The sequence below is a fragment of the Ahaetulla prasina genome, chromosome 12 (assembly GCF_028640845.1).
Source record: "Ahaetulla prasina isolate Xishuangbanna chromosome 12, ASM2864084v1, whole genome shotgun sequence".
NCBI classification, from domain to species: domain Eukaryota; kingdom Metazoa; phylum Chordata; class Lepidosauria; order Squamata; family Colubridae; genus Ahaetulla; species Ahaetulla prasina.
This window is the reverse complement of record NC_080550.1, coordinates 23,527,410-23,553,249: the sequence shown is the minus strand read 5'-3', so window position 1 is coordinate 23,553,249 and position 25,840 is coordinate 23,527,410. Positions and strand designations below refer to the sequence as shown.

The 25,840-nt window shown below is 43.6% G+C and overlaps 2 protein-coding genes across 5 annotated transcripts in view; one reads left to right on the top strand and one right to left on the bottom strand.

Moving 5' to 3' along the window:
• OGFOD1 (2-oxoglutarate and iron dependent oxygenase domain containing 1) overlaps positions 1-19,080 on the top strand; it is a 29,454-nt gene extending 10,374 nt beyond the window's left edge. Inside the window, exons 10-14 of one of the 3 annotated variants that reach the window (XM_058154838.1) lie at positions 447-709; positions 3,195-3,311; positions 4,127-4,185; positions 6,702-6,876; positions 18,305-19,080. In XM_058154838.1, coding sequence (XP_058010821.1) covers positions 447-709; positions 3,195-3,311; positions 4,127-4,185; positions 6,702-6,854 — 592 coding nt within the window. In that variant the 3' untranslated portion in view covers positions 6,855-6,876; positions 18,305-19,080. Of the gene's footprint in view, positions 1-446; positions 710-3,194; positions 3,312-4,126; positions 4,186-6,701; positions 7,893-18,304 lie in introns of those variants that run through there. The other 2 variants (XM_058154836.1, XM_058154839.1) reach the window with 2 other exon arrangements.
• Positions 8,111-25,840, bottom strand: part of BBS2 (Bardet-Biedl syndrome 2) — a 44,023-nt gene continuing 26,293 nt past the window's right edge. For both annotated transcript variants that reach the window (XM_058154835.1, XM_058154834.1), the window contains 9 exons: positions 25,264-25,403; positions 24,282-24,429; positions 21,490-21,661; positions 19,097-19,226; positions 17,363-17,494; positions 15,594-15,731; positions 12,709-12,821; positions 10,597-10,745; positions 8,111-8,542 (listed from right to left, as the gene is read on the bottom strand). In XM_058154835.1, the coding sequence (XP_058010818.1) occupies positions 8,436-8,542; positions 10,597-10,745; positions 12,709-12,821; positions 15,594-15,731; positions 17,363-17,494; positions 19,097-19,226; positions 21,490-21,661; positions 24,282-24,429; positions 25,264-25,403 (1,229 nt within the window). In that variant the 3' untranslated portion in view covers positions 8,111-8,435. The remainder of the gene's footprint in view (positions 8,543-10,596; positions 10,746-12,708; positions 12,822-15,593; positions 15,732-17,362; positions 17,495-19,096; positions 19,227-21,489; positions 21,662-24,281; positions 24,430-25,263; positions 25,404-25,840) is intronic.

Here is a 25,840-nt window from a genome sequence, read left to right as displayed (position 1 = left end):
ACAACAGAGGCAAGAAAAATGGGAAATGGAGTGAAACTCACTTTAATGAGCCATGGCAGCGCAGAGCTTGGAGTGCAGTATTGCGGGCTGCTTCTGCTGACTGTTGGCTGCCTGCAATTTGGCAGTTCAGATGTCACCAGGCTCAGGGTTGACTCAGCCTTCCATCCTTCCGAGGTGGGTAAAATGAGGACCCAGATTGTTTGGGGGCCATAAGCTGACTCTGCAAACCGCTTAGAAAGCATTGTGAAGCGGTATATAAGTCAAAGTGATATTGCTATTACTAATGCTGTCTCGCTTAGCAACAGAAATTTTGGGCTCAATTGTGGTTATAAGTCCAGGACCACCTGAATTAGTTGTGCTGTGTTAGCAGAGCCTTTCAGCGAAGTATGTTGAAGGGGAAAAAATTGCAGGAAAGTCCTCATTAATGAAGTTTACTGTCTTTTTAGGCATTACGAGAAAGCAGAGGAGAAAAGCTTGCCGGCCACTTTAAAAGAGTGTTTGGAGCTCTTCCGGTCCGAGGCCTTCTTCTTGCTCCTTTCTAATTTCACGGGCCTGAAACTGCATTTTCTAGCCCCAGAGGAGGAAGAGGAAGGAGGAGGGGAGTCTTCTGAAAGCTCACAAGGACCCAGTGGTCAAGAGGAAGCTGGCAACACAGACTGTACAGAGGCACCAGGGAACATCTCCGATAATGACGACAGCCAAGAGAACGGTATATTGAGCTTTCCAGATCTAGTCTCAAGCCTTGTCTGTCAGCACAGCCCAAATCACAATGTGCCCAAAATGCTTAGGAATCCATATCTATTACATCCTTCAGCTCCCTATTGATGTGGGCATTTTGAAAACTTCAGGTATATTACCTATAGATAAGTATATTACCATTCGACTATAAACTCTTGATTCTAAGCCGAATGAAGGTTTTAGGTTGATCGGTAGAAATTGGGCAGAATCTTAAAATAAGCTGCTTCTTTTTTTCCACCAAATATGGATTTTTTAAATTATTACCACAATAAATTTGCTAGAATTCCTCGGGAGCACAGAAGGGTGTAGGGAGCAGTTTCATTTTTTCTTCCATGCATTTTTTGTTTTGTTTTCGTGCCTGGGTGAATGGAATTTGAAGAGGATCTGTGCAGCCTTTATGAAATCTGCCAAGTCCAAAGAACAGCCAAGTGTCCCATTTAATTCTGCCCAGAATGATTCTGAATGAGAGCAGCTGGGCATGTCGAAATGGGCCTATTCTCAGAATGTTGTGGAATTCCACTCTCCCTGGTTACTCGTTTGTCCTGCCAGGACACAACATCAGCACTGTTTACCATTAGAAAGAGAATGTCAGGTCTCTCGTCCTCCCGTCACTGTGGCTGTTTATTGGCCTCATGTGTACAAATTGTGTTTCTTTTGGTCTCTTCCTCCCCACATAAGTTGAGGTGGAAACAGAGGCCTTTTCATCCCTCCCTCCCTCAGGAGTAAACATCTATTTAACAGATTAACAGAGTTGGAAGGGACCTTGTAGGTCATTTAGTCCAAACCCCCCACCCCATCCAACCAGGAGACCCTACACCATTTCTGACAGATGGCAGTCCAGCCTCTTGAAAACTTCCAGTGATGAAGCTCCCACAACTTCTGAAGATCGCTCTCACTGTCAGAAAATTTCTCCTTATTTCCAGGTTGAATCTCTCCTTGTTCAGCTTCCATCCATTATCCCTAGTAATTCTTACTAGTGTAATATTCTAGGTCGTGAAGAATTTCCCTACAAGATCTTCTGACTAACTTCCAGCCTGACTACCACTAGACCCATTGTGAGGGAGGGAGATCCAAGAACTGATATAGAAAGAATACCCTGTAGCCTAATTTAGCTGATTGCATCGAAGTGCTTATTTCCTTTACCATGAAAAGCCAAATATGAATCTCAACCCATCTGCACACCATGAATGGCTTGAAGATTCTAGCTCTGTAATATCTATAAAAGAGCAAGTTTGATATAGTGGTGAAGGCATCAGGTTGAAAACCAGGAGACTAGGAGTTCTAGACCTGCCTTAGGCACAAAGCCAACTGGGTGACTTAAGGCAGTCATTCAGTCTAAGCCCTAGGAAGGAAGTATTGCCAAACCACTTCCGTGCCCAAATCTATTTGAACAAAAGCCTAACAGATCTTGGGGACACCAGTTCTTCCTACTTCTCCATAGCCTTTTCTTCAGGGGGTGTCTTAACAGCGGAGAAGCATCGTTAAGAAGGTTTTTGTCTAATGATGACCTTCTTCCTGTCCATACTGAAAAATTGTTGGCTTTAGTATCAGCCTGAAAGGAGGCTGCTGAGCCCATCCCAGCGATGTGAAATCTCAGAGGATTAGAATTTACTCTGGGGAAATCTAAGAAGAGGGTGTTGCAAAGGTGCTTTTTCAGGAGGCAACTTTCTTTGAAGACGTTTCAATTCTCATCCAAGAAGCTTCTTCAGCTCTGACTGGATGGTGGGGAATGGAAGGATTTATATTCCTTGCAGACAGCTGGTCATTTGCATCCTTTTAGAGGGTCCTTGAGGACACCTGGGGGTTTATCTGTGTCCTCGGGGTCACCAGAGTATTGCAAATGGGTGTGGAGCCTTCTTGGCCTCAGGATGTTTTCTGCCCTGTGTCCATTCAAATGATGAATACAGGGTGATGAGCTCCCTTTGAATGGTGCAGGAGTATGAACGGATTTCCAAGGGGGGAAAAAACGTGGACTACAGGAACCATTTGCGCTTCAGTTTGAAATGCAGGCAATACAGACTCATCCCCAACAGCCTGCGCCTGTCTTCAACAGGGAAGGGACACAGGGCAGAAAACATCCTGCAGCCAAGAAGGCTCCACAGCCATTTGCGCTACTCACATTTGCACTGAGGACACAGATAAACCTCCAGGTGGCCTCAATGGCTCTTTAAAAGGATGCAAATGACCAGTTGTTTGCAAGGAAAATAAATCCTTCCATTCCCCAGTATCTAGTCGGAGCTGAAGAAGCTTCTTGGGTGAGAAGCAAAACGTCTTCAAAGAAAAAACAGGAAGCCCGGTTGCCTCTTGAAAAAGCACCTTTGGGACAATCATAACCTGGATGACTGAGAATCTCCATAGACTAAGGACAGGTTCTTTTTCTCCCTCCCTCACCCAGTTCTTTAAAATGGTACGTAGCCATCCTGAAAGCCGAGAACATCTGGTCTTTTCTCCCTCAGGGGTCCCTCTTTGCGCTGGAGAACTGAGACGCTGGAGAAAAGGATGTTACACACTAATCCACGATGCCCAAAGAGCAGAGTTTGCCCTGGATCTGCTGCTCTTCTGTGGGGGTGAAGGTTGGTTTCATTTTTAAGCTTGTCTGAAACTGGGGGGGGGGGTTTCCTGCCAAGGGAGGCCAAGGGGAGAGGGAACTGTTGTTGAAGCAGCACAAAAGGGATTAAACTCAGCCGCTCTCAAGCAACAGGTTATCCGCTCACTGATCTTCAAAGTTACCCGACACGGCTTGGAGTCTCTTCATTTTCAGCCACTTGTTTCATCCATTAATGCAAGAAGATAATCCAGAGTTAACCACAGAACGGAAGAAAAATCCTTTAGGCCTAAATGACAAAATATAATTTCTCCCTAGAAACTGTCCCAAAGGTGCTTTTTCAAGAAGCAACTGGACTTTCTGGTTTTTCTTTGAAGAGGTTTCGCTTCTCATCCAAGAAGCTTCTTCATCCATTAAGCTTCCTCAGAGCGGAAGAAGCTTCTTGGATGAGAAACGAAACCTCTTCAAAGAAAAACCAGAAAGTCCAGTTGCCTCTTGAAAAAGCACCTGTGGGACAACCACGACCTGGATGACGGAGAATCTCCAGACATCCCTGGAAATTGCTTATATTTTTAGCCTTGCAGATGTTGTATACCCCTCTTCACAATCCAAAGCCATCACTAGATTTTTTTTCCAATTGAGTTGGCCAACCCTCCTCTTTAAAACAAATTTTAAAATCTTCTTAGTGCCAATGTTGCTCAGCTGCCCAGAGTCTCCTGTAGCTGAGATGGGCGGCACATAAATCAACAAAAAGCAATAAACCTTGCTATTGTGTTTGGCCAAATGGATTTGCTTATGGCTGCTTGCTTTAAAATTAAAAATGTAATGCTCATTCCTTTTAAGATTGGGACGTCGAATCGGGAGGCTTCACTTCATACATTGCAAAAGGTGAAGATGAAGAGGTAAATGTATTTTTTTCCCCCTATTTTCAGGGGCACAGGTGAACTTGCTCAGCCCACAGGTCATTTTGAAATTTACCATAAGCTCTTCTTATCCCTCCCTTTCTAGATGTCCAGCCTTGGGAAGTAGCTCATGGCTCCTTCTTAAAATTCTAGTGAACTGCTTTACCTGCATGTGACAGAACACTGCATGCCACTTGAAAAGCAGGGTTTCCTCATCATCATGCAAGGGCCAGTGAAATAATAAAAGGAATCTCGGGGCCCAGAACTATGTTGAATCAGGGAAACGATGCAAAATTGGAGCGCAGGGTAAAAGAATCTACAGTATTTTTCGGAGTATAAGACGCACCGGAGTATAAGACACACCTTAGTTTTTGGGGAGGAAAATAAGAAAAAGGCTGATTGGCAGGTGGATTGGCCTCCCGGAATATCCCCAATCAGCTGTTCCCAGAGGTGAATTTTAGCAACAGGTTCCTTGGCTGTGAGCTCTGTGCCTTGCTTTTTTTGGCTTTTTTCCCCTGCCTCTGAAACTCCATTTCAGAAAAAAATTTCTTCTGCCTCTGAAAAGCCTCCAAAACAGAACTTCAGAAAAAAAGCCTCTGAAGGGGCTTTTGGGGGGGGGGGGTTTCTAAGCTCCGTTCAGAGCTTTTTTCAGCCTCTGAAACCTCCGTTTGCGAAGCTGGGCAGGGCTACATTCGGAGTATGTACCGAGATTTTTACCCTCTTTTTTGGGGGGAAAAAGGTGCGTCTTATACTTCGAAAAATACAGTAAATAATCTACAGGTAGTCCCCAACTTTCAACCACAAATAGGAACAGAATTTACCTTGCAAACCAGTGAGCTGTGCCCAATCGTTCCTCTTTCTTTCTCACGGTTGTTAAGTGAATCACTGAAGTTAAGAGATTCATGCATTAAGTGCATCCACTTCCCGCTGACCTTGTGGGAAGCAGGCTGGGGAAATCCCAAATGGTGATCACACGACCCTGGTATGCTGCAGCCTTTATAAAAAAAATACATGCTGGTTGCCAAGTGCACAAATTTTGATCCTGTGACTCTGGGAATGCTGCAAAGGTTGTAATTGTGTCGACTAGCCATGCCACTTTTGAATGCCAATCACTAAACGAATGATTGTAAGTTGTGGGCTACCTGTAAGTATGTGCCAAAGGTGCTTTTTCAAGAGGCAACTGGACTTTCTTGTTTTTTCTTTTGAAGATGTTTTGCTTCTCATCCAAGAAGCTTCTCCAGTTACGATAGGATAGTGGAGAATGGGAGGATTTATATTCCTTGCAGACAGCTGGTCATTTGCATCCTTCAACAACCCTCTAAAACAGGGATGTGAAACTATTTCATTGAGGGCTGCATCAGGGTTGTATTTGACCTCGGGTGAGACCAGGGTGCGCATGGCCAGTTCAAATCACTCGTGTCGGGGGTGCATGGCGGCCCAAGTGCTCTGCCAGCGAAAATGGACTCCCAAGCTCTGTTTTTGCTGGCAACAGCCTCCTGCAACCTGCAACCCTCTGCCAGCTAAAATGGAGCTCGGGAAAGCCATCTGCAACCCTCGCCAGTTCAGTTTCCATCATGGGCCAGTCCTTCAGTTTCCAGGGCCAGATCTAAGCACCCTGTGGGCCGGATCCAGCCCCCGGGCCTTGAGTTTGGAGGATGGAAATGAGCAGCTGTCTGCAAGAAATAGAAATCCTTCCATTCCCCGCTATCCTGTCAGAGCTGAAGAAGCTTCTTGGATGAGAAGCGAAATGTCTTCAAAAGAAAAAAACAGAAAGTCCAGTTGCCCCCCCTGAAAAAAGCACCTTTGGGACAACCATGACCTGGATGGCTGAGAATCTCTAGACTTTTTACCTGTATGCTCGTTCTTATTTATATTATTTCTTCCCTTGTTCTGCTTTATTCCCATATCACATACTGTACCCCAATTGTTTCACCCTCCAAGGGATCTGATTCAATCCAGTAATCACTTTGGTATCCTCCCTTTTTTTTAAAAAAACCGGTATCTTTTTTTAAGGTGCATTGACAAAACTGAACAGAAAACTCCATCGTAAGAGCCTTGCTAATGCTGTTATGTTACTGCCAAGTTCTACTTTCAATTTCCCTAATTGTTTCAAGCAAAGAATTTGCCTTTCTTGTGCAGTTTCAAAAGGACTGGAGCTGGCTGAATAGAGGGACATTTTGTTCCCACAGTAGCCGCTCAAGATGCCTCTGTGAATTTGAACAAGAACCTAATGAATGTAGCATCTCGTAATGAGTAGCCACTGAGAATCCTGTTTTCCACGCTGCGGTGAAGCTACCTTAATGTTTATTTTATGGGAAATTATAGTTAGTTACATCCTATTCTGTGCATGCGGCCAGAATGTTTCTAGCAGAGGAAGTAGGGTTTTTATTGAAACCTATCATTTGGACGTGTCTGCACAGGTGCATTCATGAAAGTAAGGTTTTCCTGCACGCTCCTTAGAGGTATTAAACACAGGTTGTTTTACTTAACCGTCCTTGTTTTATTCTCTTCTCCAGCTGCTGATGGTTAATCCAGAGGCCAATTGCTTGGCTTTAGTTTACAGAGATCGAGAGACACTGAAATTTGTGAAGTACATTAATCGGCGTAGTTTGGAGCAGACGCCTGATCCAAAAGAATTCTGGGACTTCTCCTTTGTTTACTATGAATGAGAGATGGTGCCAGCCAATGAAGGCAAGCCATTTCTCTTCGTTAAATACTCAAAAGGACAGGGGGGGGTTTTCTTACAAAGAAAGATCCTGTTGCGCAATCTGCTTTTACTCTGATGCTCCTGCAAAGCACCCCTCCTTTCTCTGGGGCCCTTTTGGAAATTTAACCATGGTCTGAAGTGCTGGGGGGAGAGGGACGGACACAAAGCTTCCACATGTTAGCAATGCAAATACCATGTTGTTTGGACTGAGGTCAGGATTTTGGTTATGGCTCCTCCTAAGCAGTCTTAGGGGACGTGGTGGCTCAGTGGCTAAGACGCTGAGCTTGTCGATCAAAAGGTCGCCAGTTCAGTGGTTCGAATCCCTAGTGCCGCATAACGGGGTGAGCTTCCATGACTTGTCCCAGCTTCTGCCAACCTAGCAGTTCGAAAGCACGTAAAAAAGGCATGTAGAAAAATAGAGACCACCTTTGGTGGGAAGAGAACAGTGTTCCGTGCGCCTTTGGCGTTGAGTCATGCCAGCCACATGACCACGGAGACGTCTTCGGACAGCGCTGGCTCTTCGGCTTTGAAACGGAGATGAGCACCGCCCCCTAGAGTCAGGAATGACTAGCACATATGCGCAAGGGGAACCTTTACCTTATGCAGCCTCAGAAAAACACAACCCAGTAACCTGGAAGAAGCCAAGATTCGCTGTATTCTTCAAAACTCACCACTTCTTACAGACAGCCGAAAAAGGGTATTTCCATTTGGTCTAATTATGTGGTATTTTGCAGCTTGGGTTAATAATCGTGGAAAATTGTTATGGTTTGTTGAGTAAGCCTCTACTGGTTGGATTCATGGAGGTTGTTAAACCGTAAATCAAGCCAGTCTTTGAAATGTGTAAGCCTAGACAGATTACTTACTGTCAGCTGTACCAAAGGGAGAATCCTAACTCAATTATAATAGTTGCAACCAGCTTAAAAGGCAGTAACCCTTTTCAAACTTTATTCATAATCAAGACCTCACATTAATTTATAATAATAAAAAAGGTTTGGCATTACTTTAAACTTTCCTTTTCTTGCTTCCTACAAAGCTAGAGTACAGTTTCTCCCTCTTGTCTGGCTCACAGATGTCCAACCTTAGCCATTTTAAAACTTGTGGACTTCAACTCCCGAGCATGGCTGGCTGGGGAATTCTGGGAATTGAAGTCCACAGGTTTTAAAATGGCCAAGACTGGACGCACCTCTGATCTAAATGAACTAAATCAAACAGGTAGGCTGAGGTCTGTCAGTTTTATTGAAGAATCAAACATTGCTATTTTAATCAACAGCCTCCAGGGCAGTTTTTGGCTTCTGAAATTCCCAGATTTGGTCTGTAACATCCATAAAAGCTTGCCCATCTCTGCTTAGCATGATATTTATAAAGTACCAACATTCCTGGCCTTCTCTCCCCTACCGCAGGCAGCCAAACGTTCAGGCCTAGTAAAGTCTTCATACTGCGCTTCACTGGGCACTAATCTGACAGCAGCATCTACCATCTATCTGCCACTAGATCTTTCTGCTTGTCTCCCTTGGCTAGTTTTCGCCTCCAGTCTTCATTCCAATCAAGAGCACGATGTCCCCAGACGCATGATTTTGATGAGCATATTAACACTGTTGTTCTTAATAGCATCCCGGCAAGCAGCAATCACTTGCATTTTGTGTTTACCAACTGGAGAGAAAAAAAAAGGGGGGGGGAAGAGTTAGTGGAGTCTGTTCTTTTCCAAGAATGCAAATGAGCTCTTTTGCAGTTCAGAGGGGGAAAGTGTTCTCTTCCCGTCCCTGTCCCCCCCCCAACCCAAATTAGCTGAGGGCATAGAGGGGACAGCCTGTGCAGGACACAACTATTCTTGCTGCTCACTGTTTATGTTATTTTGAATTCCCTCAGAAGGTGGATGGGCCCTCCGTGGCCCGTTTTTAAATCTGTAGGAAAGGCACGCTAGCAGTCAACGTGCCAGCATCTCCTAGCCCAGCAGAGGAGACTCAAGGGCTCTCTGGAAACTCTGCGAGAGGAAAACAAATTGGGGATCTGAGGCTGGAATTTATACAAAACGAAACCTTGAGGAAAAAGAAAAGGGACAGTCCTCTTCCAGATGGGATTAAAGTGAAGGAGAAAAAACCCAGCACCTTCTCCTAATGTGTGTGCATTTCGTTAAGGTTCTAATGAAACACATAAAGGCAAACAAGATTCTTCTGTATATAGACCTCCCATTTGAATAATTTTGAAGGAAGGGTGGATCAAACCATATTAGCCACTTTGGGAGCACTGCTTTTTATTTCCTGCCAGAGTAAGAAGACTTGAGTTCTGCTGAGCTGTTATCGGGGCCAAAGTAATCTAGACCAGTGTTTGTCAAATTTAAGATGTGTGGATTTCAACTTCCAGAATTCCCTTAACCAGCCTTGGTACTATGGTTAAAGGTGTTTCTCAACCTTGGCAACTTTAAGATGTGTGGGCTTCAACTCTCAGAATCTCATTGAAGCTCACACATCTTAAACTTGCTACAGTTGACAAAAAAAACAATCTAGATTACAATTAGTAGCATGTAATACGAATGCCAATTAAGGCCTTTCTTGACGACATAATCCCCAAAGTGCCTCTTGTCAAGTGCTACTTTTAAAAAAGCCCATTTCCTACCAGTGATAGTTTGTGATTTTCCTAGAGGGTTATTGTGCCTTAGGAGAAAAGCTCATGCTTTCCAAAATATTATTTTTTGGAATATTCCCAAATGCATGTTTGTGTAACTCTTTGCAAAAGCAAAGCAATGGTTTCATCAATGGCTTTCAGGTTGGCCTCCACTCCCCCCCCCCCACTTCAGTTATAAATAATCTGAACTGACATTGCATCTTCAGTCCCCCGTTACATTTCAATAACCCAGGAAGTACCTCCTCCCATGAGCTCTTTGGTGTTCTCTGATCTTGGTTGTTTTCCTGCAGTGCACTGATGATGCTACCTAGTTTGGTAATGAAACATCTGCAAGACAAGAACCAAGCTCAGAGCACCAAGGACCCCACAGTCATCCCCTTCCTCCTCCCCTCTGCAATCACCCCTCTCTTCTAGCACTGATGATGTTACCTATGAAACGTCTGCAAAAAAACAACCAAGCTCAAGAGAGCACAAAGGACTCCATGCTTCAACCCTGAGCTACAAGTTCTCTTCTGTTGGAATATAGTAATCTGTAGAGTCCTTGGTACTTTCTGAGGTTGTGGTTTGCTTGATAATGTTTTATTACCCAACTGGGCCACATCATCAATGCACTGATGGGGCACTGAAGAGGTTACCCAACTGGATCATGAAATGTCTACAGGGGATCAGCCAAACTCAGAGAGCACCAAGGACTTCAGAGTGAGCTACAAATGTTCTCTTTCATTGGTACCTCTGCTTATGGTTAAACGTAAGCATGTAAGCACAGCTCTCCAAACAACTACACAGCTTTATTTGAGAACTGGATCACAAGGAAAGTTTTCCTCAAGTTCAAATGCAGGCCTAGCTCCCCTTGAATCCTCCAGCCAAAGGTATAAATGTCAGCAAGACTGTATTTTTTTTATCCAACTTAAAGATTTCCCTGCGTTTAGCTGAACGCCTCCAGAAACTCAAGAATTGAGCCTTCTCAATTCACGCCCATTTCTTTCCAGGTTAAAATTCACTTAAGCATACTTTTTCTTTTCCGAGCTTCTTTTCAAGTGACATGACATGTAAATGAGAAATAATCCTCCCTCAGAACCTACCTCGGAGATTTCCTGCTCGTTGGATGGCCTGATTTATTCCTTTGAGATTATTTAAAAGCTCTGAGTGATTGATGCAGCGAATCTTGTACTGAGACAATAAATCCTTGTTGAGGTCATACAGTTCATTATACCGTTTCTTCATGTTTTTCCTGCAAAGGTAAACAAAAATTAAGAGTATAAGCAAATAACGTTGAAAGCTATTTAAGTTGTTGGGATTTGAGATGCGATGAATCCAAGGCAAGCTTTCCTCAAACTTTTGTTAGTGCCAATGCTGTATTCGTGACTTCCTTTCCAACATTTAGCGAAGTTTTCAATAACTAGTCCAGAATGGATAGCTGTCAAAGTGAGATGTAATTATAGAATAGAATAGAATAGAATTTTTTATTGGCCAAGTGTGATTGGACACACAAGGAATTTGTCTTGGTGCATATGCTCTCAGTGTACATAAAAGAAAAGATACGTTCATCAAGGTACAACATTTACAACACAATTGATGATCAATATATCAATATAAATCATAAGGATTGCCAGCAACAAAGTTATAGTCATACAGTCATAAGTGGAAAGAGATTGGTGATGGGAACTATGAAACGATTAATAGTAGTGCAGATTCAGTAAATAGTCTGACAGTGTTGAGGGAATTATTTGTTTAGCAGAGTGATGGCCTTCGGGAAAAAACTGTTCTTGTGTCTAGTTGTTCTGGTGTGCAGTGCTCTATAGCATCGTTTTGAGGGTAGGAGTTGAAACAGTTTATGTCCAGGATGCGAGGGGTCTGTAAATATTTTCACGGCCCTCTTCTTGATTCGTGCAGTGAAAATTATGTGCACCTAACTGCCAGTCTGCAACAGCATCCTCGATCAGGAATTTCTTTCATCTTGAAAAATGTACAGGTAGTCCTCAAGAAACGTCCACAATTGAGCCCAAAATCTCTGTTGCTAAGTGGGGCATTTGTTAAGTGGGCTTTGCCTCGTTTTACGACTTTTCTTGCCTCCGTTGTTAAGTGAATCTGGCTTCCCCATTGGCTCTGCTTATAAGAAAGTCATAAAAGGGGATCACATGACCTTGGGACACAGCAGCGCTCATAAATATGAGACAGTTGCCAAGCATCTGAATTTTGATCACATGATCACAGGGATGCTGCAAAGGTGGTAACTGAAAAACAGTCATAAGTTCCATTTTTTCAGTGCCATTGTAACTTTGAACGGTCACTAAATGAACTGTTGTATGTTAGGACTACCTGTACAGACCTGCAAAGGTTGTAAATGCAAGGATTGATCCTAAATTTAGTTTTTCATCACTGTGGTAACTGCAAACTGGCCAAATGAGGCCATCACTAAGCAAGAAATGCCAGGTGTCATGTATCTGTCCCAGTGCAATTCCATCCAGGAGGTTTTCCCCATAGTGCAATGATGGCTAACCTTTTCGCCATCGCGTGCCAGGAGGTGTGTGTGTGTGTGTGTGTTGCATGCGTGCCCACACTCATAATTTTATGTGGCCTGCCCCCATCCCACTCCTGGCACAATGGCCCAGTAGGCCCGTTTTTCTCTCACCTTGGCTCCAGAGCGTCTCTGAGTCTGGGGAGGGCGAAAACGGCAGTTTCTAGCCTCCTGGGGGCCTCCGAGGAGGTGGGGAAGGCCCTTTTCACCCTCCCCAGACTCATACAGAGGCTCTGGAGCCAGGTGAGAGAGAAAAACAGGCCTTCCCCACCACCACCCAGGCCCTCCGGAGGCAGGAAACAGCCTGCCTTCTAGTGGGCCCAGAAGGCCCGAAAATCAGTTCGCCGACGCGTGCCAGAGCTGAGCTTGTATGCCCACTGATATGGCTATGTGTGCCACCTGTGGCATGTGTGCCACAGGTTCACCATAGGTTCACCATGACGGCCATAGTGCATCTGAAGTTTGGCTTCCAGTCCCCCTTTTGTTTTACTCAAGTAGCAGTTTTGCTTTGATCATCATCATTATGATTCTAGCCATCTAGTCATTTCACGATGAAGACCTCTTCTGCATGTTTCCAACCGATACAGTCTACCCTACTTTCCTTCACCCACAATACTCACTGATCAATCAGTGTTCTATTAATCAGTGTTTTGATCAATCAGTGTTACTTACTCACCAGTCTCCCATGAGGCGGGAATCTTCAGCTCGAACCATCATGCTGCGGATGGAGTTGGAGCTGTCAGCCATGTTGGCTGTGAGCTTCTGACAAACAGTATGAGAACTGTCCACCTATGGAGGAGAACCATCCACAACTTAATACAGATAATAAGAGGGTGAAGGTTCGTTCTCTGAACTTGTGGGTTGGTTTCCAAACTTTTCCTTACCAGGCTAGGTAACATCTTCAGTGGAGTTTAGGGGATGTTGATGTCAGTGTTCTGTTCATAAGGACTTCAGGTATGGGTGTGTCAACCTGCCACTGTTCTGACCCAGCTCTCCCAAACATGACAAACCCTCTGAAGTGAACTCAAAGATTCCTTTAATTAGGAGTGCCGGCAGCCCAGCAAAAAAAGTTTCTCACTGCAGGCTAAAAAGTCTGGCTGGCTAGAAGATGAATAGTTGTCTGCCACATTTATTCATCTCCGCCCCCTGCCTTTTATCCCCAGAGCTAGGGTGGCATTTCATTAGCAGTGGTGGCTCTTCCTTCCTAAGGATTGGCTCATAGATTTTCACTGCTCTCCTCTCCTCTACCTTCTGTGCATTGGCGCATCAGGCACTGGACCCAGTTGTTCCTTCTCTTCTTCATCAGCCACCTTCATACCTGGGGGCTATTGACTCTCCATCTGAGGGCTGATGGATGACCCAGATTCCGCCTCTGTTTCTCTTTCTCTCTGCCAGCTCCACTTGCTTTTCCCACTCAGAGCTCTCAGATTGCCTTGATGCTGACCCTGACTTCCATGCTACCGCCGCCTCTGATTCCGATGCTGGAGGGGCTGGCAGACAACAGGCCACAACAGCCACACTCGTTAGTTCATCGAAACCTAGTGCTCCACAGGTAATTCCATCCACTGACACACTGACACACAACCAGCCTACGAACCCCTCAGCCTAAGTACCCCTCAAATCAACCGCACAGCCAACCAGAGACGGCACCGACCGTCAACCAACCCACACAATCCCCCACCACCAGCAGTTCATCTCCCAATGACCCTGACCTGATGTAATCTCCTTATCACAAGACCCATCACAAGACTCTCACTGATGACTCACAGCTGATCCACCACAAGACCCTCACTTGACCCACCCACACCTGAAGCCCTTATAAACAGAACACTGACGTCCCCTAAACTCCGCTGAAGATGTTACCTAGCCTGGTAATAAAACGTTTGGAAACCAACTCACAAGCTTGAAGAACAAACCTTCACCCTCATCCTACACCTGAGCTACAGATATTTGCCACTATTACACACCCATAATATATGTGTTTGCCGGACAAGACAATTAGATGTTTGCTTTCTGGAAACAGGGAGGCTCTGCACTGCCAATAATCCCTGAAATCTTTGTGTTGCACTGCCACTTCCTTGAGGCAGACATTCAAAGTATCTCCTGGTCTAATACTTCCTTGAGATTTTAGGGTTCTGGGACTCCACCTGTTACCACAGACATCTGCTTGCAAAATCATTAGCATTCCAAACCTCACAGATGGCTAATTCAGATCCAGACAAAGCAAGTAATTTTGTTGAATGAATCTCCAGCCTAAAAGCAAAGTTGTTGACAATTCAATTCTCCTGTTGCAAGTTTTGTCTTGAAATGGAGCATAAATTCCATCAGCAGAAAAATGACGGGATGGCCATGAAAGAGGCAATCTTTTCTAAGACAAAAATGGTCTGAACTGCTGAAAGTTAAATAATTAAGAGTCTGGTGCTGCTTTAGGAAAGTTCTAGATAATCCAGTTAGTGTTGTTTGGTATTTTAAGGCCCCTGAGAACACTTCTGGCTTGTGGCCCACCAAATCCATGGATTTCTTTAGCTCCTGCCTATTCCGATTTATTAAAGCCATGCCAATCCATCACAATGAGGTATCTGAGATATGGTGCTCTTGGTGCTTTCTGGGTTTGTGGATTGCATGCAGATGTTTCATTGCCTAAATAGGCAACATCATCAGTATGAGTGAATGTGTGGGTTTTGCTGCTTGTATAGTATATAAACATCTGCAAGCAAGCGAGTTCAGAAAGTATTACAGTTCCTTCTTGCCCTCTCCTCCTCTCCACTCCCTTTTGGCACTGATGATGTTACCTAGTTGGGTCATGAAACATCTGTAAGAAAACAACCATCACAGAGACCACCAAGGACCCCCCAGTCCTTTCCCTCCTCCTCCTCCACAACCCAACCAAGCTCCGAGAGCACCAAAGACTCAATGTTTAAGAAAAGCAGGTAGGTTGAAATGTTCGTGACTGTCCATAGCAATATAAGACCATTCCGGTTCTAGGAATTGTTTCTGTTATGCCCTTTGGAAAACACCTATTTGATTCTTCCCGAAGAGTCTTCAGAAGAGATGTTAAAGTTCTCGGTGCATCGAGGAACAATTCTTTTATTTTGGATTCAGATGCAATAAACGTGAAACTGAGCCTCTGGTGGCTCAGACTGGCAAGACAGTCTGTTATTAACAGCAGCTGCTTGCAATTACTGCAGGTTCAAGTCCCACCAGGCCCAAGGTTGACTCAGCCTTCCATCCTTTATAAGGTAGGTAAAATGAGGACCCAGATTGTTGGGGGCAATAAGTTGACTTTGTATATAATATACAAATGGATGAAGACTATTGCTTGACATAGTGTAAGCCGCCCTGAGTCTTCGGAGAAGGGCGGGATATAAATGCAAATAATAATAATAATAATAATAATAATTCCCTTCCACCACTGATGATGTTACCTAGTTGGGTCATCAAATGTCTGTAAGAAAACAGCTAAGCTCAGAGAGACCAAAGGACCCCATGATTCAACCCTGAGCTACAAATGTTCTCTTCTACTGGTACCCCAGATATGTTTACAAAGCCTTGCTGACTTACCCCAACAAAAGCTTTATGCACCTCATCAAAATACATAGGGAAATCTGCTTCAACCTGCAAGTCCTCAATTGCCCAAAAGGAGGCCATCGATTGGATGATGTCACCAGCCAGATCAATGTTATCAGTGTTAATGGAGATCTAACAACAAGAAGAAAAAACAGTAACTCAGATTGACCCCAGACACACTCATTACAATGGTAGAAGTCAATGCTTAAAGAGCCTTATCACATCTGAAGCTAAACTAGGATAACCCAAGTGCTAACCTTGAATGCAAATGTTTTTTGAAGAACCTAACATGGAATAGCTTACAGCAGCTGCCCTGGATCTACAAAACGGGTGAGAAACAGACTGTTCATGACTAATAACCACACCTGAGTGTGATGGAGAACAACTTCCTTACTCTAACGACAGGAATGTCCAACTTTGGACTTGTAGACTTCAGCTCCCAGAATTCCCCAAGTCTTAAAGTTGCCAAGGTTGTGGACACCCCTGCTCTAAGAAAATCATACTCTGTTTCTGAAGAAACATAGATAGAAAACGAAGTGCGGACAGGTTACGTGTAAACTGCCTTTAGAATCAAGAGACTGGGATATGCAGTAAATTACTTAAATTTAATCAAGATGTAATAAAAAGTTTCAAGGGACAGAAGGAAAATGGCTAGTTGTTTTCACAATCAGGGCAACTCATCCATTGAAGATCATCTTGCATGAGAACAAACATGCTTCAAACTTAAATCCTCGCTGCCTTATTCCAGTAACACACACTTCAAAAATCCCAATGTTTATACAAGAGGAAGAGACCATAGCCAATAACATTATATATACCATATTTTTTGGACTATAAGAATTACCGGAGTATAAGACACACCAAGATTTTGAAGAGGTAAATAAGAGAAAAAGCTTTTTGCCCTCCCCGGCCCCCAGGAGCACTATGCAGGCCTCCCAAACCCTCTGTGCGGTGCGTCTTATACAGCGAATACAGCCATTTTTGGCCTCCTGAAACCCCCCCTTGCGCGTCCTGTTTTGGCCGAAAACAGGCTTGTTTTTTGCAAAAACGGGACGCACAGAGGGTTTGGGAGGCCTGCAGAGTATTCCTGGGGGCTGGGGAGGGTAAAAATGCCCCCGTTTTTGTGAAAAATGGGCCATTTTTGGCCTCCCAAATCCCCCATGCATCGCATTTTTGCCCTTTCCAGCCCCCAGGAGTATTCTGCAGGCCTCCCAAACTCCGAATGCCCCGTTTTTGCAAAAGACAAGACTTTTCGGCCAAAACAGGACGCGCAGGGCGGGGTTTCAGGAGGCCAAAAATGGCTGTATTTGCTGTATAAGACGCACCAACATTTCCACCCTCTTGGGGGAGGGGTAGTGTGTCTTATACTCTGAAAAGTATGGTAAGTCCATGCCTCCAAAAGGCAACTGGATCATCTGTGTTAAAACTGAACAGCATCTCAACAGAGGGGGTGAGATACCACACCACCTATCTCCTGGTCCTTTGAGCAATCTCAAGAAAGTTCTGCACCCATTTGTTCTCTGATTCAGGTGAAAAGCAATTTTGGGGCAATCATGACCTGGATGATTGAGAATTTCCATAGACATCCATACCTCCAAAATACAGTAACACCTTAATCAAAGGAGCTGCAATGCTCCGCAAATCCACAAGTACCTGCACTCCTTGTTTATGACAAATCAGTCTCCAAAAATGAAAACTGGAGGTCAGAGAAGGGCTTGTTTCTTAGGCTAACTGCAACATAAATGAGACAAGCAAAAGAGTACCTCTCCACTGGAATTCATTCGGATGCACAGCTGTCCTGTGTCACGCAAGGAGGTGAAGCAGACTTCCAGCGACTCATTCTGCATCTCCACATCCACAGGTAGCAGAAAATGTTGTTTTATCCACATAATGCCCTTGAAGCATAAATTCACACGGTGTGAGTTTTGAGAACAAGAGTGGGTGGTAAACAGGTTGCAACGTCCTGGTAAGTTTCTGGGGATTTGCAGCTGATACCCTAGACATGTAAGGGACACACCTGCAGTTATCAAGAAGTCTCAGGAATAAGAAGATGCTACAGGGAGTCCTCAATTTACAACCATTTGTGAAAATATTTGCAGATCCCTCGCATCCTGGACATAAACTGTTTCAACTCCTACCCTCAAAACGACGCTATAGAGCACTGCACACCAGAACAACTAGACACAAGAACAGTTTTTTCCCGAAGGCCATCACTCTGCTAAACAAATAATTCCCTCAACACTGTCAGACTATTTACTGAATCTGCACTACTATTAATCGTCTCATCGTTCCCATCACCAATCTCTTTCCACTTAGGACTGTATGACTATAACTTGTTGCTGGCAATCCTTATGATTTATATTGATATATTGATCATCAATTGTGTTGTAAATGTTGTACCTTGATGAACGTATTTATAACATTTATAACGGTTGCAATGACGTATCATATATCCCAGGGATCATACGATCATCTTTTGCGACCTTCTGCTAAGCAAAGTCAATAGGGAAGCCAGATTCATTTAACAACCATTTTACTAATTTAACCACTGCAGTGATTCACTTAACAACTGTGGCAAGAAAGGTCATAACATGAGGCAGAATTCACTTAACGAATGTCTCACTTGGCAACAGCAATTCTGACTTCAATCGTAGTTGTACGTCAAGGACTACCTTGTATTTACTGCTTTCTTTCACCATATTTAGATTCCCCTCCACTCGACCCTCAGAATCCTTCTTCTTCTCCTGAAGTCCCCTTCAGCCTTCGTGTTACCAACCACGAACTAAAAGCCTTGCTTAACAAGCAGTAGAAGCATCTATCCATTCTTCGCAATAGCTCTTGGTTAATGGAAGCACCAGGCACATCATTGTAGCCCTTACCTTAGAAAGCAAGTATTAAAAACCTCATTGCTGAATTGAACTACTATAGAAAAGTGTTTATGACAACCCAGATGCTATGGCAAATCTAGACAGCATTCTAAAAAGCAGAGACAACAAAAGTGTGTATAGTCAAAGCGATGGTTTTCCCAGTTGCAATGTATGGCTGTGAAAGTTGGACCATAAGAAAGGCTGAGTGCCAAAGAATTGAGGCCTTTGAACTCTGGTGCTGGAGAAGACTCCTCCAAGTCCCTTGGACTGCAAGGCGATCCAACCGGTCGGTCCTAGAGAAGATCAACCCTGACTGCTCTTTAGAAGGCCAGAACCTGAAGATGAAACTCAAATACTTTGGCCACCTAATGAGAAGGAAGGATTCCCTGGAGAAGAGACTAATGCTGGGAACGATGGAGGGCAAAAGAAGAAAGGGATGGTAGAGAACGAGGTGGCTGGATGGAGTCACTGAAGCAGTAGGCATGAGCTTAAATGGACTCCAGAGGATGGGAGAGGACAGGAAGGCCTGGAGGAACGTTGTCCATGGGGTCGCGATGGATCGGACATAACCGCAACTAACAGCAATAACAACATAATCCAGATTGGAAAAAAAAAAGAAAGAAGACTTACCATCTGCACCTTCTCGCCCAGAGTGAATTTTACGAAGCTCAGAGGCCTGGTTGCAGAGTCCGGGCTGCAGAGCAAATACATCGAGAAGCGAGGGAGCTGCCGGGACAGCTCAAAAACATGGAACTGTGTACTGGGAAAGCATGACACAAAAAAATCATATCAAGGTGGCTGAACAAATGGACTCCTAATCATTTACTTTCTGGTGAAGGCCATCTAGGCAAGATTCTTTCTATGGGTCCTTGATCCTGACACTCGTTTCACATACACAGAGGGAGGGGGGAGGGGAGGGAATGAGCGCCAATGATCACCTCCATTTTATTTTCTCTTTTTTAGTGTTGCATCCCTCTTTGTGCTATTATATAAAATGTCTCTCATGTGCTCACTGCCATAGATAGCTTAAGGATGTTAATCAAGTAATTTTTTTGGAATAATATGATGTTTCTGGGACTCAGCTCTTGTTTAAAAAAGTTTCTGCATCTCATGAGTGAATGTAGATGCTTAAAAGAATAAGAGATGAGTACATTCAAGGCCCAGGGATAGCTAGAGATTTTCAGATGCAAATGAGGGGATGTAAGTAGTTTCATTACTTCGCAGCCCCTTTATCTACCTTCTCTTCCAGCTGCCTAAGAATTAGGAGTTATTCCAACTCCTACAAATTCCCCAATATTCTGCATACCTCATTCATCCTTCTACTGGCAAGACTGGGCTAAAAAAATAGGCACACAAATGCAAATGGAAAAACCACACAAAATACTTTATACCTCTGCATGGAAGACTATTAAGTTCATTTAAAGGCAAGATTTGGAAAGAAACTACTGTTTTGACTGTGGAAGGGCTTTTAAATGTACTTACCTGGATTCTCCAGAATTCAAATTTTTTTGGGAATGACAGATGGGGAAGAGAAGAGGAAATGTGCTGAGTGGGTCTGCACTCAAATTTAACTTTTATCCATATACTGTATATATATTTTCCCCATCTGTCATTTCCAAAATCTTTTAATTTTGGAGAATATATGATAATATCAGATAATATATATCAAAGGTGAGGAGTGTATTTAACAGATTAACAGAGTTGGAAGGGAGCTTGTAGGTCCAACCCCTGCCCAAGCAGGAGACCCTACGGCATTTCTGACAGATGACAATCTAGTCTCTTCTCGAAAGCTTCTAGCAATGAAGCTCCCACAACTTCTGGAGGCAACTTCTTTTCCATCAGTTGATTGCTCTCACTGTCAGAAAATGTCTCCTTATTTCCAGGTTGAATCTCTCCTTGTTTAGTTTCCATCCATTACTCCTACTAATTCTTACTAGTGTAATATTCTAGATCATGAAGAATTTCCCTACAAGATCCTTCTGACCAAGTTCCAGCCTTTCTGACTACCACTAGACCAGGGGTGGGTTCTACTTACCTTTTTACTACCAGTTCTCAACAGGAGCGCATGTGCAGATTGTCAATTATGACATCTGGGCAGATGGGCAGAACCTCCTGCTACTTTTACTACCGGTTCTCAAGAACCGGACAGAATCGGGAGCAACCCACCACTGCACTAGACCCATTGTGAAGGAGGGAGATCCAAGAACTGATGTAGAACGAATACCCTGTAGCCTAATTTAGTTGATTGCATAGAAGTGCTTATTTCCTTTACCATGAATCTCAACCCATCTGCACACCATGAATAGCTTGAAGATTCTAGCTCTGTAATGTCTATAAAAGAGCAAGTTTGCTATAGTGGTGAAGGCATCGGGTTAAAAACCAGGAGACTGGGAGTTCTAGACTTGCCTTAGCCACAAAGCCAACTGAGTGACTTAAGGCAGTCATTCAGTCTAAGCCTTAGGAAGGAAGCATTGGCAAACCACTTCTGTGCCCAAATCTATTTGAACAAAAGCCTAACCTATGTTAGAAAGGCAGGTTTGGTATAGTGGTTAAGGCATCAGGCTAGGAACCAGGAGACTGCGAGTTCTAGTCCAGCCTTAGGCACAAAGTCAGCCCTGGAATCATGGACCAATCACTTTCTTCCAGCCCTAGGAAAGAGGCAATGGCAAACCATTTCTGAATAACTTTGCCAAGGAAGCTGCAGGGACCTGTCCAGGCAGTCTACAAGAATCAGACATGATTGAACAGAAGAAAACAAAAAATCTATAAACCGATACACAGCATTTGTTCCTTTAAAACATTAAAAAAAAACTTTGCCGAATACAAAATGCTGGCACTTGCTGACTCAAAATCTGCCTGAGGGCTTATCCAATATGAGGTATTTTTCTCTGCCTTTGGATTTTCCCGACTTCTTCCACATAATTGAGGGTCCCTGTTTCTCTAATAAAAGCCCAAGAGCCAAAAGGATTGAGTCCATCAAAGGGGTTGGGGAAAAAGGCAGTTGATGCCTGCCAAGCCCTCACCTCTTCTTGTATCCAACAAGGGCTTTGATGTTCAGCTCCACCGGGACGTCTTTCGGGGGGGAGAGTGGGATTTTTATGTTGCTTGAGAGGTTCTGAGGAGTGGGGTGGATCACGTGGCTCTCATTTTCAAAAATGCCTTCGGCAAAAATCAGCACCGCTCGGATAATCGTGTCTTAAATGAAAACAAAGACATTCCCTCTTCGTGAGTTTTGAAGGTTCTAAGAGAGGTAGTCCTCGACCTACGACCGTAATGGAACCTGCCCATTACGGTCGCATGTCCTGGCGGTCATTAAGTGAGATTAAGAATACTAAATTATTTATTCAGGTTAAAGAACTATTCTCCAAGGCAGCAGACAGGGCAGAAAAAGAAGCCAAAATTATCACGGCCGCCACCACCAAAAACAACCAACCAAATATTTTATTTGTGGCCTCAAGTTTACTATGAACATAGAATCATATGGCTGGAAGAGACCTCAGAGGTCTTCTAGTCCCACCCCCAGCTCAAGGAAGAAGACCTTATTCCATCCAGATCAAATGGTTGCCCAGTCTCTTCTTGAAAACTTCCAGTGATGAAGCACCCACAACTTCAGGAGGCAAGCTGTTCCACTGGTTAATTGTTCTCAGGGTCAGAAAATTTCTTCTTAGTTCCAGGTTGGATCTCTCTTTGATAAACTTTTTGTCCTACCTTCAGGTGCTTTGGAGAGTAAGTCAATTGCCTCTTCTCTGTGGCAGCCCCTCAAGTACTGAAAGACTGCTATCATGTTCCCCTCTAATCCTTCTCTTTGCTAGACTAGACATACGTAGCTCCCTAAACCATTCATCATACGATTTAGCCAGGGGTGAAATCCAGCAGGTTCTGACATGTTCTGGAGAACCGGTAGCGGAAATTTTGAGCAGTTCAGAGAACCGGCAAATACCAGCTCTGGCTGGCCCCAGAGTGGGGTGGGGATGGAGATTTTGCAATATCTTTCCCCCAGGAGTGGAGTGGGAATGGAGATTTTGCAGTATTCTTCCTCTGCCATGCCACCAAGCCACGCCCACAGAACCGGTAATAAAAAAAATGTGGATTTCACCACTGGATTTAGCCTCCAAACCCTTTATTATCTTTGTTGCTCTTCTCTCCATACTTTCTAGGGTCTCAGACCCCATGGATCTGCTCAGGTTAACCTGTTGCCTTTAGATGCTGTCCCTTAAATTTTAAGTGTCGACTATCCTGCATACATAACAACTGTCAACTCTGAAGCTAGCCTGACTGAGGTCATCTTTGAGGCTTCACCGTTGCCACAATGGAGATGAAGGATAGCGAGGAGTAGAGATAACTGGGATTTTGTAGCCAAAATAAAATACTTTCCCCTGGGAACCAAGGACGTTCCTACAGGTGGCTGAAGAGAGAAGAAGTGAAGTTACCAAGCGACCGGACAGCACCTTGATTGGACCATGTGACTGAATGACTGGAGGGAAGGGGAAAAACATTTACTTTTAATTAGGTGAAAACCACGGGAACATTTAGAGTCAGTTTTCACCAACTTAGGATATATCGAAATAAAACTATTCTTTGAAGAACCTATCTGCCTCTGAGTTCTGCTTGCTATGGGTGTATTACTTGGAACCCTGACAACAACCCCATAATACAGTAGTGGCCAAAATTGTGGAAACCTTTTGGGAAAAGTGTATTTTCTAAAACTAGCTAATAACACCAATTTTGGGGGGAGTAGTACTGTAAAAGGGGGACGCGGTGGCTCAGGGGCTAGGACGTTGAGCTTGTCGATTGAAAGGTCGGCAGCTCGGCGGTTCGAATCCCTAGTGCTGCCGTGTAACGGGGTGAGCTCCCATTACTTGTCCCAGCTTCTGCCAACCTAGCAGTTTCGAAAGCACGTAAAAATGCAAGTAGAAAAAATAGGGACCACTTTTGGTGGGAAGGTAACAGTGTTCCGCGCGCCTTGGCGTTGAGTCATGCCGGCCACATGACCACGGAGACGTGTTCAGACAGCGCTGGCTCTTCGGCTTTGAAACGGAGATGAGCATTGCCCCCTAGAGTCGGCAATGACTAGCACGTATGTGCAAGGGGAACCTTTATCTTTACCTTTTTACTGTAAAATTATATATCAATGGAAAGATAATTTAATCAAGAATGTAATGCAATAACTTTTATGAAGGATTTGCTATTAGAATAGCAGTTACAGTATAAAGAAAAATGAAACAGGTAGGAAAAAATGAGATATACAAAAATGATCACCATAAAAAAAATGAGATATACAAAATTATCACCATGTCAGTTAATACTTAGTTGGGTAACCTTTAGCATGAATTACGGCCTTACAACATCCTCCCATGGAGCAAACCAAGTTTTTTAGTTCTGCAGCTGTTCTAATGTGAAACCAAAATTGAATGACGGCTTCTATTAACTGGGTTTTATTGCTAAGTCTCCTTCTGACTAACAAGTTTCTTTAGTCGGCTCCATAGATTTTCAATTGGGGTTAAGATCTGGGCTCTTCCCAGGCCACTCCAGCAGTGTAATAGGATTATCTTGAAACTCCCCCCAAAAAAGTGGTGTTATGAGCCATCAAACCTCACAAATACACTTTTCCCAAAAGGTTTCCACAATTTTGGCCACTACTCTAGGTATATTCCTCTGGCCCAGAGAGACGCTCAGATTCTTAAGATCAGGCTGAAAGCTCAGTGAAAGGTGCAAATGTCCAAGTCAGATCAAAGCAGCGTCTTCCTCAGGTGCTCACAGCCAAGAAAGGTACTGAGCCTGTACCAACGAATGTTGGCTGCTAATCCTGACTTACCATTGGATGTGGATATGCAGAGTGCCACATGAGCGGATTCGGTTTCCGAACCCAGACTGACGGACAACGCTGTCTGGAGCTGTGTGTTTGCCGGGATCACACCCCTTTGCCCATCCATCTCATTTACCTGAGTGTTCAGTTCCACCTGCTTTAAAACAAAAGGCAGGCCTTATTCGAAACATTGGACAATGTACAGAAATACATACAATCGGCTCCACTACAGGTAGTCCTCGACTTACAACAGTACATTGCGTGATCGTTCAAAAGTTACAACAGCCCTGATAAAAGTGACTTGTGAACATTTACACTTAGAACCTTTGTAGGAGCCCCATGATCACGTGATCAAAATTCAGACGCTTGGCAACTGGTTCATACTTATGACCATTTCTATATCCCAAGGTCATGCGATCCCCACTTGTGACCTTCTGACAAGCAAAGTCAATGGGGAAGCCAGATTCACTTAACAACCATGCAACTGACTTATCTACTGCTGTGATTCACTTAACATCTGTGGCAAGAAAGGTTGTAAAATAGGGCAAAGCTCATTTAACAAATGTTTCACTTAGCAACAGAAATGTTGGGCTCAATTGTGGTTGTAAGTCAAGGACTACCTGTAGTTGCAATAGTTTGCCATCAGCACTGGTAAAATATTTTAATACTTTGCTTTCATTGAGACAGGAAGCTCCAAAACCAGGCCCAAATGTTATCTTCCAAAGACACTCAAATTTCTTATGACATAATGCCAATTGCTCCTTTCTGTCAATATTCCTAATTTACAGAGAGAGAAAAGGTTTATTTCTGTTGTTGTTGTTGTTTTTCAATCATAATTCTTCCCCAGCAAAATAGAATAAGGACAAAATAAAGTAAGAAGTAGAGTTTTCTTTAATTCCTGAACTTCGAGTGTCCAGCTGCTAAAGTTGTACTTGCTTGCTTTCCTATAGGCCAAGATCTATTCTAGTTTTTACGTCTTTACATAAATTACCTTTGAATTTTCTTCATAGTTTCGTAGCTCAAGGAGCAAGTTTTGCTTCTTCTGACTCAGCCCTCGAATCAGATCTTGTTCCACACTCGTGTCCATGAGTCTTCCTTTCATCTCTTGAGTCCCTGGCAGGTATCCTCGCACTATGTAAAAACAAAGTCAAGGAGAGTCTTCACCTTCCTCTTGAAGTTCTTGTTGGAAAATAGTTGCCATTGAACAACAGTGGTTCATAAAGAATAGAATAGAATAGAATAGAATAGAATAGAATAGAATAGAATAGAATAGAATAGAATAGAATAGAATAGAATAGAATAGAATTCCTTATTGGCCAAGTGTGATTGGACACACAAGGAATTTGTTTTTGGTGCATATGCTCTCAGTGTACATAAAAGGAAAAGATACATTCGTCAAGAATCATAAGGTACAATACATAATGATAGTCATAGGGTACAAATAAGCAATCAAATCATACTAGGAAACAATATAAATCATAAGGATACAAGCAGCAAAGTTACAGTCATGCAGTCATAAGTGGGGTGATAGGAACAATGAGAAGATTAATAGTAATAGTAACGCAGAC